Source organism: Sus scrofa, chromosome 2 (assembly GCF_054392235.1).
Source record: "Sus scrofa isolate SSC_HxYL_T2T_F1_AM1 chromosome 2, Sscrofa_HxYL_maternal_Yorkshire_Landrace_v2.0, whole genome shotgun sequence".
NCBI lineage: Eukaryota > Metazoa > Chordata > Mammalia > Artiodactyla > Suidae > Sus > Sus scrofa.
The window spans coordinates 45,820,001-45,837,798 of record NC_139384.1 but is presented as its reverse complement, the minus strand read 5'-3'; the positions used below and the strand labels follow the sequence as shown (position 1 = coordinate 45,837,798).

At 33.8% G+C, this 17,798-nt stretch overlaps 1 protein-coding gene across 50 annotated transcripts in view; it reads right to left on the bottom strand.

The window, feature by feature from the left end:
- SOX6 (SRY-box transcription factor 6) overlaps positions 1–17,798 on the bottom strand; it is a 614,027-nt gene that overhangs the window by 375,761 nt on the left and 220,468 nt on the right. For all 50 annotated transcript variants that reach the window (XM_021085331.2, XM_085011890.1, XM_085011902.1 and 47 more), the window contains one exon: positions 3,936–4,176. In XM_021085331.2, coding sequence (XP_020940990.1) covers positions 3,936–4,172 — 237 coding nt within the window. In that variant the 5' untranslated portion in view covers positions 4,173–4,176. The remainder of the gene's footprint in view (positions 1–3,935; positions 4,177–17,798) is intronic.

Here is a 17,798-nt window from a genome sequence, read left to right as displayed (position 1 = left end):
AAAAGTGCTCCTTCATGCTTGTTAACATTAAAAAGAAGAATACATTATACATTTTTCAATGGAAAAATAATTGGAATTTATTTCTGTCTAATGAATCAGTTCTAATGGGAGGAAAAACACATTACTCGGCAAAAAAGGTGCTGCAGAAAAGGTGCTGGTACCATAATGAAAATAGTTGTTCTACTTAACAAGGAAGGACAGTGAATTCTTATTTATACTACCTTCTGAGACTGCAAGTGGATTCTACCAATTAACACAGCATGGAAAATTTAAAACGAACATTTTGGTGTCCATAATATAAGTATTGGTAATTAAAATCAGAGTCTAAAATTTTTTATTTTCAATTGGTCTTGGAATGATGATTTCTAAAATTTCTATTCTCTAAAATTTCTATTCTCCTTTGCTTATGCTACAATGAATTCTTTTGTTCGAAATTGTATAGTCTCATATTTCGTTTGAGTACAACATCAAAGTAATTAATGAGAATTTTAACATCTGAAGATTTTTTTTCTAATCAGGAAGTGGGGATTGGCAGAACTTTGTCTTTACTCTGTCTCACAGAAAAGCTCCTCTGTGGTCTTGATATTTCAAAGTAAAACCCTTCCTGAACCAGAAGATAAGAAACCTTTAGTGCCTGTTTCTAACTGTCCATGAGTGAGGGCTATCACAAAAAGTAAATAACAATGGAAACAGAATAAAGCGCTGATAGAATCTTTGTTATTGTTTTTATACTTTCTTTTGAATTTTATTTCTCCACAATGATTTTATGAGGTTCAATTACAGTGAGTAACAAATAAGATCCTTGTTGAAGAGAACTACAAGTTTCAGTTATCTTCCTAACAATCCTTCTGGACTTAATACTTACTTAAAAATAGAAGGAGATTAAACTGCTTATTAAATTTTACTCTAGTCACAGTCACTTCACCCCAACACATACACTCACTATATGTAGTGAGTATATGCAAGATTATCCAAAAACCTAAAATCCTTCTATTATTTTTCTTTGCTGTAAAGAAAAATTTGTCACTGGTATGTATGATACTTGCCATATACGTCATTACAGGTCTGATGATACACTTGTTCTATATTATTGAATCTATCAAGCGAAAAGGGAGCACAAAGGGAATTTCCAAATGCAGCTGCTATTTCCCATTTGTTAAATCCCTTTATTATACCATATAAGTACACAGCTGGGAAATACTATAGAGTGGGAGTTAAAACAAAATATTTTGGCTTCCAGACATTCAGAATACACAAAAGCTCCAGTGGAAAGTAATGTTTGATATCAGAAAGTTTGAAAACATTTCCAGCAAGTATGATTTCTTTTATATTAATGTAACATATATGTAAATTTAATCTATTTATACTACCATAAATCCCAGTTAATATAAATTTGGTAAACAAATTACATTATTAGTATCTATTTTCTGACAAAATTTTAGATCATAAAACTTTGACAAAAACTCACCAAAGCAACTGCCAATGCACGAACTAAATTTCACTAAGAAAAATAAGTAAAGTGTATTCTAAAGAAGCAAAATTTGACTTGTATTGTTTCTGTCTCGACCTATATTTTCCAGTATAGTTATTTTGATTTGTCTATGGCTGTATTTGGCATAAAAGCTAAAATAAATCTTGAACTCATCCCTTCTCTCTATCCCATCTGCCTCCACACTAACCCAAGTCACTATCATCTCTTACCTGGACTTCTGAAATAGCCGCCCAGCAGGTCTTACTCCTTTCACTCTGTCTCCTTCCCAATCATTTGTACTACAACCAGAATTACCTTTTTGAAATGTTCTTAAACCTTTCAATGGCTTTCCATTGCACTTAGAATCAAATCTCACTTCCATAATGTTACCTACAAGGTTTTGCTGGATATATAGCCCCTACCAATCTCTCCAACCATATCTGATGTTACATTGCACCTTTGCTCATTACAATTCAGCTACAAGGACTTATCTCTCATTTCCTAAAGCTCAGCTATATTTTTCTCACCTCAAATATTTCATACATCACATTTCCTCTGCTATTTTTACTCTTTATTCTATTCTTTGCCTGGCTAGTTTCTATCATCCTTAGGTCAGAGAGGCCATTCCTACCTAGCCATTCATTCTAAATTAGGTTTATCTCATTATGTTCTCATGTAGCATTCTGTTGTCTTAACTACACCACAATTTTAATTATATATTTGTGTGTATACTTATTTAATTTCTGTTCCCTCTCCTAGATATAAGTTCTAAGATGACATAATCATGCATACTTTGTTCCCTATCCAACCAGTACCCAGCAGAATGCTAGGCCCAGAGGAGGTGTTCCCTAAGTATTTGTTGAAATAAAAATAAAACAGGAGTTCCCGTCGTGGCGCAGTGGTTAACAAATCCGACTAGGAACCATGAGGTTGCGGGTTCGGTCCCTGCCCTTGCTCAGTGGGTTAACGATCCGGCGTTGCCGTGAGCTGTGGTGTAGGTTGCAGACGCGGCTCAGATCCTGCGTTGCTGTGCCTCTGGCGTAGGCCTGTGGCTACAGCTCCGATTCGACCCCTAGCCTGGGAACCTCCATATGCCGCGGGAGCGGCCCAAGAAATAGCAACAACAACAAAAGACAAAAAGACAAAAGACCAAAAAAAATAAAAATAAAAAAAAAAAACCAAAAAAAAACAAAACTTAACTTTATTATCTTGCCCAAAAGCCAGTGGAAGCAACTGGATATCTATTTCATTCATGCTGTATTGAAAGTATAAAGTGAACCACTTAAGTTCAATCAGAAAAACAGACTTTTAGCCTTGCTTCATTATACCTGCTCTCTTCCCCCATGCAAGGAAAACAAATCTTCCAGTGGGTCTAACTGCACAATGATGATCCCTTCTGAACCTAAAGTTAGTCTAGGACAGTCTTATTTTTCTTCCAGTCCCCTACTTCTCATCTACTGCTTCAGAGTACTAATTGTGCCCGCACAATCACCTGAAAAAGAAAAATGTCTGCCTCCATAAATTATGGAATTAAGTCTTTGAATTAGTCTTGAGCCATTAATAAGCATAAGACAAAAATTTATAAATACATCAATAGTAGTAAAAGTATTTTTAAATATTATCTTATTTTTGTTAAGGAATAAAACTTTTCCTCATTTCCCACTTAAAATATTTCTCATTAAATTCAGCCAAAAGTTAAGAAATATAAAATGGAGTTTAAAATTCCTCATCTAATAAAATATATTAATATTTTAGTCAGTTCTAAATGCTAAAAAATTGAATATTTTCGCTCTAAACTGGACAATTAATGTTACTGACTATGAGGTCTGTTCTGATGGTTACAGGCAGAACCTAACATGGGAAAGCTGGCTAATACACTGCCTTTATTTGATATTGTTTCTACCTTTAGGGCGAACTCCTGTAGTTTGACTGAATGATACTCAGGAGCTTTATAAGTCCTTTTGAAATTAATATATAGGTACACAAGTGAGAAAGCTTTCTTATAATTCAAGAATGAATGTTAAAAATTATAACATTTTTTTTATCCTCACTGAAGATGTATTCACGATATGACCTCATTCACACAGACATGTTTGCTTAATACAATTTTTCAGTATTAATATGCAACCCCACTTTATTGATCATACTTATTTTTTGTGGTATTATCAAGTTCACCACCTTAAATAAAGAAAATCAGGTAACAAGATAACCAAACCACCTCCAAAATTAAATTAAATATCTTTTGAAAAGTTTACCTAAAAATGGACGAAAACTAAACCACACACCATTTTCCAATTTTTCCACTAATTAGTATATTAATAATATACATAGTGGTTGTCTTCATAGCCTGAACAAAAATAACTCTAATGATATGAGTTATTTTTGAGCTTTTTCTAAAATATCTATTTGTGATGAGCCCGTAACAAACACACTTAGCGACAGTGGCCAGATTTTTAAAACTCACCATTCTTTGCTGAGACGACAGAACGCTGTCCCAGTCAGCATCTTGTTGAATGGTACTGACAAGTGTTGGTAGCTCCTCAGAGTGAGGTTTGTTGTGCATTATGGGATGCAGAGGCAGATGGGAGGCCACATGTTGATCACTGCCTTCTTCTTTTTCTCTTGAGGTCAAATCTTGGGTCATCGCTTCCTCTCCATCAGCTGCACAGGCAAATGGAGAGGTGGCTTGCTTGGAAGACATTCTTCTGCAGAAGAAGGAAACAGCATGGATTTTTAACAGGGCTGTCAATGACAAAAGAATAAACCATCCCTTAAAGTCTGACTAATTCAGGAATAAAGGAAAGTTCTCTAACTTCAGAGGTGTTTATGATCTACTCTAAACCACTAAAAAAAGAACTCTTAGCTTACCTGTGCCACTTTCCCTCTCTGCTCTTAACTCAGCAAACTTCTTCCCAGATATTGCTGCCTATTTTCTTACCCTATCCATGACTAAAATTTTTATAGAATAAGTTTTTATAATGTATAGTATATGTATGTATTTCTCCTCCCAGTTCTCCCAAAAAGATTATAAACTTCTTGAGAGTAATTCAGATGATAGTTAGCAAAGGGAAAAAAAAAAAAAAAAAAAAAAGAATGAACAACAAATGAGCCGGTTTGGAGGATGAATTGAAATTACAAATATACGAATTTCTTTTATGATTTTGTAGGAACAAAGGAAGTCTATGTAAGAAAATATAATCAGGAGAGTAAGTAATCTATGATGAAAGTTCTAAACAAACTTGGTCCTGACTTCTTAGATTACACCTTGCATTACAAGTTCTAGGCCTAGCACTGTTTAGTGCCAATCTGATCCTTTTCTAAAAACTTTCAAGCTGTGTCAACTGCTGTAACTAAATTTTTAAGTGACATATTGATTGAGTAGCTGTTAATGTTATATTTGTCTTCAGGTAATTTTGTGATATTTTAATTGAGTATATTAAATAACTATGCCTCTGTTTTATATTAGAAAGTATATATAGGATTCAAAGCACTTACCTTACTCTGCACAATTTTTTTAAAACTGAATATTCATTTATATATCCACAAGTAAACATCAACTACACTCAGCAAAAGGTCTTCCTTTTGTGCTTTCCTATATATCAGAATATCATAATTCTTAAACAGAATTTCAAAACTTTTAGAATATCACTTTAGCAGGTGATTTTCTTAGCAAAATGTTTAGAAATAAAACCACCAAAAGTTTTTAACTTAAAAGAAGAGGAAATTGAGTATTTTTTCCTAAAACTTTACATTGTTTTTGGTTCATAGCATCTTTAGCTCTAAAACTGCTGTGTAACGAAAGGAATAAAATCTCCACCTTAATTGCTCTTTAACATTAATTGATTTCATACCATTTTTTAAAAAATGCACAAATCAGTTAACATAGGAAACCACATGAGCATTTTTCAAATTAGCAAATCATTAACTTGCTAGTACTGTTTCTACAGACAAATAAATACTGATTAAAGGGTCTAGAAATCTGAGATTAACAGTTAAATTTACAAATCTGTCACATGCTTTCATGAATATTGCAGTGAAGGAAATATCAAGTGCAAAGAAAAATAATTAAGTTAATTCCAATTTAAACAGTAGTTTTTATGTAGCAGCCCATGTTTCACATAGGATTTAACAGCTAATGCTAAATTTCTCACAATTAATGAGGGGGCTCAGATTTAGTATCTTACAGTGAAAAAAATTAATATAAGATCAGCTAATCTAATTATGCACAGTTCTAAATAAAAGTATTATAGGCTTTTGAAGTGCTTTGAAACATATTAAAATGCTGATACCTACTTATAATAATCATTCTACAAATAACCAAAATGTAATCTATTAGACTTGGTAGTAGAAAATAATATGGAAGAAAGTACAGAAGTATGTCTATATTTTCTTTAAGAAGAAATGAAATGAAATGTTCTAAAGAGTACTATATCAAAGAATCAGATAAGTGTATCCTTGACTAATTCCTAACAATACTGACAATGGAAAAATGTATATGCACTTAAGGAAAATGATACAACAGGATGTTTCTTAGTATACAGGAATCATCCTGGAGCTTACTTCATTAGCCTCATAAATACTATACTAAAAACAGGCAAATTATAACTGTTCTGCAAATTTATCAAGAGCTTGCCATAAACAATAAGAGTGTTTTCATAGTTCAGATAATAACAGTACCAATAATGTAATCATTCACATTAAAGACAAAAGAATGAATTTACTGCTGCTTTTTAAAACAGCTAAATACAATTGAAAGTCATAATCCAAAACTCAGAGTGACTTTAGTTCCCCACAAACATCCTCTTATTATAAAGTGACTTGGCTCCTTCCAATAGCAATATCTGTGATTGTTGCTTTAGTATAAATTAATCATGACACAAAACCCAAAATGAAAAGTCTCTTAAGAATAATTTCAACTATAAACTGCACCAATGAACAATAGTGCACAATCCTAATTAAACACAACCACGCAGCTGTAAAAATAGACTAAATCTGTCCAAAGCTATGGGTTGAGTTTAAAGGCTGGTTTGTTAGAGTGTTTTCTTAAGGAAGGCTGGGCCCTCAGTCTTAATCAGCCAATAAATTATTTCCTGCAATTACATTAAATAGAAAATTATCTTCAAATGGGGAGTGTTAATTGAAAATCAAAATTCAGAGGGAAGTTTAGAAATTACACGCTGAATACAATTAGTGAGGAAAGGCTTCACCTCTACTTCATCAACAGTCTTCTGGTGATTCCTCCAGTGACCATTCAAGAAAGCTACCAATTTATAACATCACACAATTTGTCTTTTATTTTGCACCTACAAATACAAATGTGTATCAAGGTTGCAAATAAAAGATAGGCTGCCAAAAAAAAAAAAAAAAGGCAATATTAAATCTGACTGTTCATCCTCAGTTCACACTACCATTAAGGGACAAGGGTGGGGGAAGGCAAGACAATAATGGTTAACAACCAAGGGAGGCATACTCAACTTCAAAATCCCTCCCGTTAGTAAGGAATTAATATTTTTGTTCTAAGGATATTTTTCCATATCATATTTTATTTAATTTCTTGATTTATACTGAGTTCTCAATATGCTGTCAGCAGAGAAAGTAATTTTTGTTCTTTTAGCTACATGTTGCTCTTCTGTACACATTCCTTTTGATAACATTGTTGGGCTTTTCTCAGGTTTGTTTTCATTGTTGGTTTTGTTATAGTTTTTTATTGTGGATGGTGGTTTTTTTGTATTTTTAAAAGGAAAATGTGCAGAAGTTCTTTTTAATGCAGCTTGTTAAATAAGTCTTAGATTTACTGATTACTGGATTCAATTTACTGATTATTTTTTGCACAATTATTTTGTTATAGAATCCTTCAATTTACTATTACATCCTCATTCTTTGCATTTCTTTACTTTAGCTTTCCATTTTACTAGACCAAACTAATCTGTATTCTAGAAGCTACAGATACTTGACTTTTGGTAATGCCTTTACTACAATCATTGCACCATGGCTATTATCCTTTAGAAACTCATAAATCAAATACTCATTTGTTTTAATATTTTAAAACATCACATGGGGTGCTTACTTTTATTTTTAATCCTCATATCAGTAATTTTCCATTACAAAAACTTTCACCCTCAGTGTATCAGAACAGTATCTTCTTTAGCTGCTGCCATATACAACTAATAAACAAAAGAATTAAAATCCTTGTGAAAGTGGTCAATTTCTATGTGACTTAACTTTGTTTTATTTTTTGCACTATTACAACTTAAAAATCATTCAAATGAATTGTTTTTTTTAATTTGTATTAAAAAAAAATCTCCCTAGTTATACCCCCTGAAAACAGGGGTTTATAATGGAAGTGCTGACACAACCCTAACTAAAGCAGCGCAAATGTTGCCTCTATAATACACAAAATCAAGTTCTATTATTCTAAACTATCCTCGCTCATGGGATTTTTCTTTACTGTGCTCCCAGCCAAACTGCTGAAGCATGAAAAATTTAAATGCAATCAAATGCGCCCAATTCTACTTTACTAGAACAAGTGTCTACAGTGGTACAATCTTAAAAGGAGATGCAACAGATTTGTTTGGTGTTTTTTTTTTAACTGTTTATTTATAATACAGTGCATTGGAGATAAAATAAAAGAGGAAATTACACTCACATGGTACCAGTGTATTGACTACACAGAGTACATTATAATCAGAGAGAAAAACTACATTGTCAACTTATCACATTGGTTAAACAAGATGGTTTTCTGGGGCATAGCTATTATCAAGCAAAAACCTCCAAAGAGAATTACATATCTTTGGGACACATAAAACTAAATTCCCATCATGTGTTCCCCGAGTTTGAAATGTCTCTGCCCAGCAGATCAAGTGAATTCCCAGGATGCCAGCCATTGGGAAGAACTTCAGGGATTAGAACTTCTGAAAATGAGATTGTAGGAGATAAAGTCTCCAGTAATTGATAATGTTTTCTAGGAAGCCAGTAGGAGTGCCTCTAGGAAGATAATAATTATTTCTCTCCAAAACTGCAGTATAAAATCTGAATGTTTAGACCATTACCAACCTACTCAGAAAGTAAATTTACTTTGCTCTTTAACAAGAAGTCAATATTAGCTGGTACAAGACTTGATAAGATGGTGAGGACTGGATATCCACACATTAAGTCCTCTGTCTCAGAAAAATCTTATTTTCTAGAACTTTAAATCTTCCTTATTTGATGGTGCTATTTAAAAAAAAAAAACAGATGTTTTTATGTTAAAAAGTCAGGATTATTTTAAAACAACTTCCTCATAAGGCATAGTCACTTGAAATTACTTTTTTTTCTCTATACTATTGCTTGGGAAGAATTCACCTCAAAACTATCATTTGAGGAGTTCTCTTGTGACTTGTTTGAGATTGAGATAATTATCCAAAGGAGCCATTGGATTTATTAGAACAATATTTTTAATATGGTCTTTTTAATATTTTCATTACTTCTAAGATTATTATCAAATGGCATTCACTTTTTAGATGATTTATATTTGCTCAAAAGAAGCCCTGTTTCTAACATAAAGCAACATTTTAACAGTTGGTTTACCTAAAGAAAAAATTAAAAATTCAGGCCAACGTTCACATTTATTTTCGCAACTCAGCCCCAGGCTACCAAGGTAGATTTATTTCAGTCAGATAATTCACTGTTAATTTAATGCTGCAATTGATCTGATACTTGAGAAATAAACAACTAATTTTCCAAAAATATAACACAGTGCCTCTCATTTTAAGGAGCATGAGTAACAGATATGTTCAGTTGCCAAAATGCACAATACCCAGGAACCCCTACAAAGGATGTCAGTCCACCCAGCCTAGGGCCAAGAATGATTTAAAAACCTTTTTCCTGCACTTCCAATTCCCACGTTTACTGCAGGGAGAGTGGACAGGCCCAGGGAGAGACCATGATTACAAACATTAAAATGAGAATAACCCTTTTAAAACTTTACTGTCTTCATTCAAGGAAAGCCTGAAGGTTGTTATTGATTCTTTGTATTATTTTATCCAGTACTACCTCCTGTCCCTCACTCCACCTCCAAACTTCCCTAGGCTTTTGCCAGGTTTTTCTCTCTCCTCCATCTGTTTAATAAGCAAATAAGAAAATCCAATGTTGGGGGGGTAACTGTTTTCAGAGCTATTTTGAAGAGTTATAAACCTATTTTTTAAAATTTGTAGTGGTTCTATCAGAGCATATATGGTAACATATACAGATAATATCTGTTAGAAGAAAACTCACTGATTTGAGTTAGCTGTCAAATCAATAGCAATGAAGCAAATGAAATATGCTTGAAGCCCTTGAAGTATGTCTGAGAAGGGGCTTAAATTCATAGATTTTGACTTATCTAAGGCTTCTAATTTTTCATACCAAAGCTCCAAAATTGTCTTCAAAGGCCTTCTGAGGTTCTTACAAAACAGGGACTACCTGGAACAGATTCTTCTCAAGTCATCAAAGTTTGTGTTTCTAGAGTTTATATTTAGCTGACAATATTGCTGTCACTTTATATAGCTTAAGACTGTTCTTTGGACTAGAGCTCATATGTCTTGGAATGCTTTGACTCATGAATTGTTTCTCCTGATAATGTTACATCACGTAACCACCTCTGTCTAATTGGTTAGTATCTGCTGGAAGAGGCAGGCAACCAGCCTAATGACTGGCCTGCCTGCCTGACTGCCTATGGAAAACCTATAATTATTACATGTGTCTCTGAGTATCCAGTTTCTTCCTGGGATCAAAACAACTTGCCTTCCTCTCTCTATACTTTTTGCTTAACAGAAATAATACTGAATTTTTTTCTCCTAGCTTATCTACCAGTAACTTGGGATCTTTGCTTTGGAAAGCAGGCCAACAATACATAAATATAATCAGTCATCTAACAAGAAATAAGAGAAAAACCAAACAATGGTTACTATAAATATACACTAAGAGGATTTTAATCAAGCACAATGACTTCATAGCTCAAAGGAAAGACCTCTATGTGGCTTGAGTGAAAGAAAGCTGTCTAAAATAATAGTAGAATGAATGTATTTATATATATTCACTTTGAATCTCCTCTTTACATGAAATGAGAACCATAATTTTTAAAGTGAGTATCAAACATGTGTCTTGGTCAGCTTGAAACCAATCCACTGGTATGGAAGCCCAGTTACAGGATATCTTACCCAATTATCAATAAATACTTTAAACCAGAAAAATAACTTCTCAGAGAGAAAGAGTATGTTGGAAGCTGTAACCATACTTTTCCATTCTCACCTCTATTTTCACTTTTTAATATTGCCAGAATAAAGGAAGAAAAATGGATATTGATACTATATAGACAGTTTCAAAAAAGGAAGGCTCACACATGGTGACGGTGAGCAAAATTATACAAAGAAGCTAACCTCTGAGGTTCTCCTTTAGCTAAATAAAGCAAGCCAGAAATTCCTCTCTTTCATGTAATGAAATAAGGTATAAATTTGAAGTTCTTATCGAATAAGAGGAAGAAGACCTGGAAGAAGAAGAAGAAGCGGGAGGGAAAGGGGACAGGATGGAGAAGGAGAGGAGTGGAGGGAGGGACGAAGGGGAAGGGGGAGGAGAGAAACAACCATGGCTTTGCAGTTCATTTTCAGTTTGTCTACTTAATGAAAACCTCATTGTACAACCCTGAAAACCATTTCCAGCAGGCAAAGTATTTCTGATTCAGCAGAGGTTACACAAGCATCAAAGCAGTTAAATATAGGTGCCAAGCCACATTGCCAGGAGCTCTTAGTACTGTGAGTTAGTGTTACCTGACAGCTTAGTGAATATAAAATTACTTGTTTCTCCAATTGAAGACAATCAAATTGTCACCTTCCATTGTAATAATGCACAACTAGTGATCAGCAAAGTGCAAACATAATTACCATGAAGAAAACAAAAAATCAAATCTAAATCTCTCTACAGAGTAAACACATCTATCTGGCTTCCCCCAAAAAGGAGTGCATTTTAATGCTGAATGCTATGATGCAATCTTCGTTATTTAACAAGATGTATTCATCTTACATTAAATTAAAATGGAAAATAAGAAAGAGCAATTAATAAAAAGTAAATAAAAATACCAATAAGAGCACTCCAACTTTCCAGACAGAGTATATAAGGCCTACAAATTGTATCACTGCCACATGAGCCAATACTGTTAAGTGTATGTTACCATCATGACCATTATAAAGGCTATGCTTTCAGAGATTTGTTTCTACCTAGAAACCTTTCAAAGGGTTAAATAAGACAGGTAGTATCCAACCTCAAGTGTTTGTCTTAATTTTTTCTTAAAAGAAAAAACTTATACTTTATTATTGTCTTCTAAAGCAGTTTGTATTTTCAGGATTGAAAATGCATCTCACAAAATTGATTTAATATCTCAATCCAAGTTTAGAAGAATAACAAAGCATAGGGTACATGTCTAACACTTTTATTACTGAGACACTCAGCATTTCAAATTCTTATCCAAATCTGGTGGCCAGATTGGCCCATTATGAAAGTGATTTCAGTAACCCAAACCTGGGTGAGAATAAAAAGCCCTGAAAAATTGACATGGCTCTCCCATACTCTGAAGATTCCTAAGTAATCTATATCAATACAGACATTGTTCCAAACAAACTGCTTTCTTAAAAGCTCTCTTAGTAAAGTGATTTTATGTCTATCTAACTCAAAATTTTAAACATTCAGATTTACATACTTCCTTCCAATATGGTAAAAATCTTCCCCATTCCAAAACACTCCTAACATAGCGGTTTTCTTCTTTCAACAATAATGAATGTCCTCCTTTTCATGAAAAGATATTCAATATCACTAATTATTAAAGAAATGCAAATCAAAACTACAATGGAGTATCACCTCATACCAGTAATAATGGCTATCATGAAAAAGTCTACAAATAAGTGCTGGAGAGGGTACAGAGAAAATGGAAGCCTCCTACACTGTTAGTGGGAATGTAAATTGTTGCAGCCACTATGGAGAACAGTGTGGGAGTTCCTTAAAAATCTAAATGATTCAGCAATATTCAGAAAAGACAAAAAATCTATTTCAAAAAGATACATGCATTCCAGTGTTTATGGCAGCACTATTTATAATAGCAAAGACATGAAAGCAACCTAAAGTGTCCATCGACAGATGGATAGATAAACAACATGTGGTATGTATATAGAGAGATAGATACAGATATAGATAATGGAATATTACTTAGCCATAGAAAAATGAAATAATGTCATTTGCAGCAACATGGATGGATCCAGAGATTATCATACTTAAATGAAGTAAAGCAGGAAAGATAAATACCACATGACATCACTTATATGTGGAATCTAAAAATTATACAAATGAACTTATTTAAAAAACAGAAATAGACTCACTGACATAGAAAACAAACTAATGGTTCACCAAAGGTGGCGGGGAGGGGTAAATTGGGAGTTTGGGATTAACGGACAGACACTACTATACATAAAACATATAAACAACAAAAACCTGTGATATAGCATAAGGAACTATATTTAATGGCTTGTTATAACCCATAACATGTATATATTCTGGAATAGAATTATGTATATAATATATATAATAATTCTGGAAAAGAATATATATATTTATAATTGAATCGCTTTTCTATACACCTGAAACTAACCCGACACAGTAAATCAACTATTCTTCAATATTAAAAGGAAAAAAATGTCCTCCTTTTTACCAGAAAAAGTGTATCTTATTTGCAGATAATGCCTGATAGTCCATTTTTCCTGATACGTCTATTCTAAATAATTTCATTTATAATCCTCTAACACAAAATGTATCAGTTGAAGAAGGGGAAGCAGAGCAGAGAGTGAAAGAGGAATGAATTAGGGATCATTAACAACATTAGTCCCTGAATTGGAATCTTAGCATTTAAATTCAGACATTTGTAATCAGATAGATCATTCCTTAAATCAATGCTTTCATCCTTTATAAACCCAAAATGGGTAATCAATCTTACATTGCATTGCAGTTCCACCTTTGCTCCATTTTATTAGGAAAGAATAGAGGAGAGGGTGTGATGAAGGCACTGGGCTGACTTTGTGGCAAATCAAAAGCACATTAAAGATGGGAGAAACAGAAAAAAAGGAAAATCTAAAGTCTAGTTGCAAGTTTTATTGTGATTTGAAATAAATTTCATACCATTAAGAGAAGTCTGCATTCAAAAAATAAGACTTTTTTTAAAAAAGGATCTTTTTCCTTCACCTTGCCAACTTTCAAGTACAATAATAAAGGTTTTTTCCCAGACGATCTTATTTATAAGCTTAACACAATAAAAACTCCCCACAGGGGGGTTAAATCAGTAATTTTTAACATCAATGGTGAGTAACTTAATAAGTTCCTAAGATTATGATCTTACATAATATTCCTTACAATACGGCAATAATTACAAGTATCCACCGAAAGAAGAAAAGGAAATCAGTTCTCAGAGAATGTTTTTCAGACCCACAGAGATAAATGGGTGCGTGAGTATCATGAAAAATAAGTAAGTAAGGGGGAAGAAAAACAGAAAGCATTAAAAGATTTTTTTTTTTTTTCCTTTTTCAGCCACACCTGCAGCATAAGGAAGTTCCCAGCTGCGACCTATGCCACCGCTGTGGCAATGCTAGATCCTTAACCACAATGCTGGGCTGGGGATCAAACCAGCAACAACACAGAGTCAAGCTGGATCATTAACCCAATGAGTCATGGTGGAAACCCCTTTGTTTTTGTTTTTTAAGTTTATTCTATACATTCTGTGAGGATAGGCATCATGTCTGCCTTGTTCTTTACTGGATCCCCAGTGCTTGGCCCAGTGGATGAAACATTACAGATAATCAATAATACTGGGGGTAAAACGGTGAGGAAAAATCAGAGGTAGAAATGAGCAAATCGTTTTTTGCTAAATTTAAGGTGAACAGATAATCACAGAAAATGCCATTCACATGTTAATGCTGTCAATCTAAAACATTATTCTTTATATTCTTTTTTACCAAATATCTCATTCCTTAACATCTAAATCATGTGATTTTTATTTATTTATTTATTTATTGTCTTTTTGCCTTTTCTATGGCTGGTCCCACAGCATATGGAGGTTCCCAGGCTAGGGGTCTAATCAGAGCTGTAGCTGCCAGCCTACACCACAGCCACAGCAGCCCTGGATCCGAGCCGCGTCTGTAACCTACACCACAGCTCACGGCAACGCCGGATCCTTAACCCACTAAAGGAGGCCAGGGATTGAACCCACAACCTCATGGTTCCTAGTCGGATTCGTTAACCACTGCACCACGACGGAAACTCCCTAAGCCATATGATTTTTATATCTATTTCCCCAACAATGAGCTCTCCCTCATCTCCCTGAGACCTACAGTCCTCTAATGACTGCTTGACATTTATACCAAGATGTATTTTACTATGTCATATTCAACAAAACTTAAAATTAGATTCATTATTTTCCTCGACACCCTCCCCTCACACATTCACACCCAGAAGAGTATCATTCTCAGAATCATCCAAATTCAAAATAGGAACATTCTATCCATCTCCTCTTTCTAATTCTTGCTCCTTATTGCCAGCTTGTCTTTAAACACCATCAACTCTTTCTTAATGTTTCTCATGCTCATACCGTCTTACCATACTCATAATCACCTTAGTACAGGGCTTTATTATATGTCATACCTAGACTCTTACAAGAGACTGTAAACTGATTTCCCTAATTTCAGTATTGCCACCTCCAAATCAATCCTACTGCCCCTTCCATTATCGGGCCACTCTCTTAATCAAGAAAAATCAGTGGCTGTCCCCTGATGACAGAAAAAGTCCAAACTCATGACCCTGGCATTCGAGGCCCTCCATCCAGATCCAATTAATCTTTCTAAACTTATCTTCTAGTAGTCTACACTTTAACCTTCTACTCCAACTAGACTGATAAATTAATTCAGACTCCACTTATTGCTGTCTTCCAGCCTTTGCTCTGCCTCTCTCTCTCCCTATTCCCCTCACCTTCCTTTCTGATCGCTAGGAAACCAACTGATCCTATTCCAGGTAACTGTGAGCCAACCCTTCTTCTAATCACTTCTGATAAGTGCTCTGAAATTTTATTTTTATATAGTTCATTCTATACTTAATGCATACTATCTTATTCAATCTTTTAAGATATATGCTATAATTACATTTTTAAGTGTAACTTCAACCAGATTACAAAATTTTCAAGGGCAAGAACAAAATACTATGCTTCTCTGTATACCCACAGCACTTAGTATAGTATTTTGCACAAAGAAAACACTCAATAAATATATGCCTAATTATATAAATTTTATTAAGTGAATAGTCAGAAATAAATTTAGGGTGGGATACTTAACCAGAGGATTTAAAGTAAAGCTTGTAGATCTCTGTGCATACTTTGGTTTTTCAGGGCTGCCTCCTTTTCCTCTACCCCTGGCCAATTAAATTCACTGCATATTTTAAAAGTTCTACATATTCATGGTAAAGACAAAAACAAAAACAAATCATAACTCTACATTGTTGGAAACATTCAAAAGATGGATAGATGGATGGACAGACAAATGGCTATGGATGGATATATATAAGTTGGAGAGACAGTTGAAAAGATACAGAAATAGTATTTGTCAGCTGTTTAGAAAGCACCAGTCAGTCCCTTTGCTGAGCACTGCTGTATGTATTATCTCACTTAGTTCTCAAAACAATTATAGGAGTTAGATAATGTACATTACCCCTGTTTTACAGATAAGGAAACCAAGGTACACAAATGTTTATTAAAAAAAAAATTAAAACTTGCCTAAGGTCATATGTAGTAAATACAGAAGGCAGAATTAGAACTCAGGTGGTGACTCCAGGGCAGATGTTATTGGAATTAAAAGATAACTGATAGTAAATCTAAATTAAATGAATCATTAAACATTTTCAATTATCATCTGAATTTTATTTACTAGTTCATATACTTCCTGTAGAATATTATTTTTAATATTCCAGTTAGATATTCTAGATATTCACTTAATCCAAGCCTATTCAAAGAATTTTCTCTCTTCAATTTTTCCCTTTTTCCTTCCTTTCTACTTATAGAGTTCAAGGTATTTAATTAGAGGTTAACAATTATAAAAGGAGGGTAAGTAGAAAGGAGTGAAGGTAACACTCTAACCAATTCATTTAACTCTCTAGCAGTTTGACACCAAAAATGGTTACAGAAGTAGTTAAATCTACTTCTATTCCAAAGGTTCACTCTAGTTTTCATACATTTTATAATAAATATTTGATGGTTACTAACTGTCCATGCTTGCCCTTGCATACTTTTTCAGTTAGCCTAGATGATCAGCATTTAACTATAATTCTTACATAGACAATTTTGAGACAAAATAAGGATGTCACTGCCCATTTACTTCAAGGTCCAGCAAAGTCTGAGATCTGATTTCTACCTTACAGTTCTTACCAGAGAAGCCATACCAGGAGCATCAGATACAACTGGAGCTGTTTCACTACAAAAATAAGTATTGAGGACAGCCTCGAGGGAAAAGAGATGAAGTACTTGAGCAGTGTATATTTAACACACCACCCATCTAGAATTCATCTCAGAGAGGGCAGAGTTAATTTAGACATCCTCTTAAAAATCTGACAACCATATAACATTACATACACCCTAACTTCTGGGGAAAAGAAATAGAAAAAGCTCATACACAAAGGCATTCATTTTTATAAAATGTAATTGTCTGTGAAAGCTGAAGAAAGGTTTTCACTACCAACCCAAATTTCCACATTTTTTATATACCAGTCTAGTTTCACAAATAAAGTGCTGCTATCTTGCATTTTTTCCCTCCCTGCCTCCATCACCCCTCCCCATTCTTTGTAGCTATTTGCTTTAAGTTTCTCACTTGCATTTGCTAGTAACGTATTATCATAAACAGCTCCAGGAGAATATGAAAATCCAATTGTTTCCATGAATCACTGCACAGAATTGTTTGAGTTATCATTATAAAAGACAAGTATAACTACCCACTGACTTGCACACAAGGAATTCTTTACCAAGTATCTATATATACACACCTATCAAGCTACAGAAGTTCTAGTTTTCCCAAGATTTGTTATGGGAAAAAACCTTGCATTGTTTACCCAGCTTTGTTTTTTTCTTCTCATATAAGCATCACTTCACATTTTCCCCAAATAGAAACACTTTTACATGTCTGATCTATTTTTTTAAATTTCTTCAAAAGTAAATCTTTTATTTGTATCCATGGTGCCTAGAACTGGAAAACTGCCACCAGTCTTAACATAATTTACTACCAGAAGGAAAAGTGTAGATTCA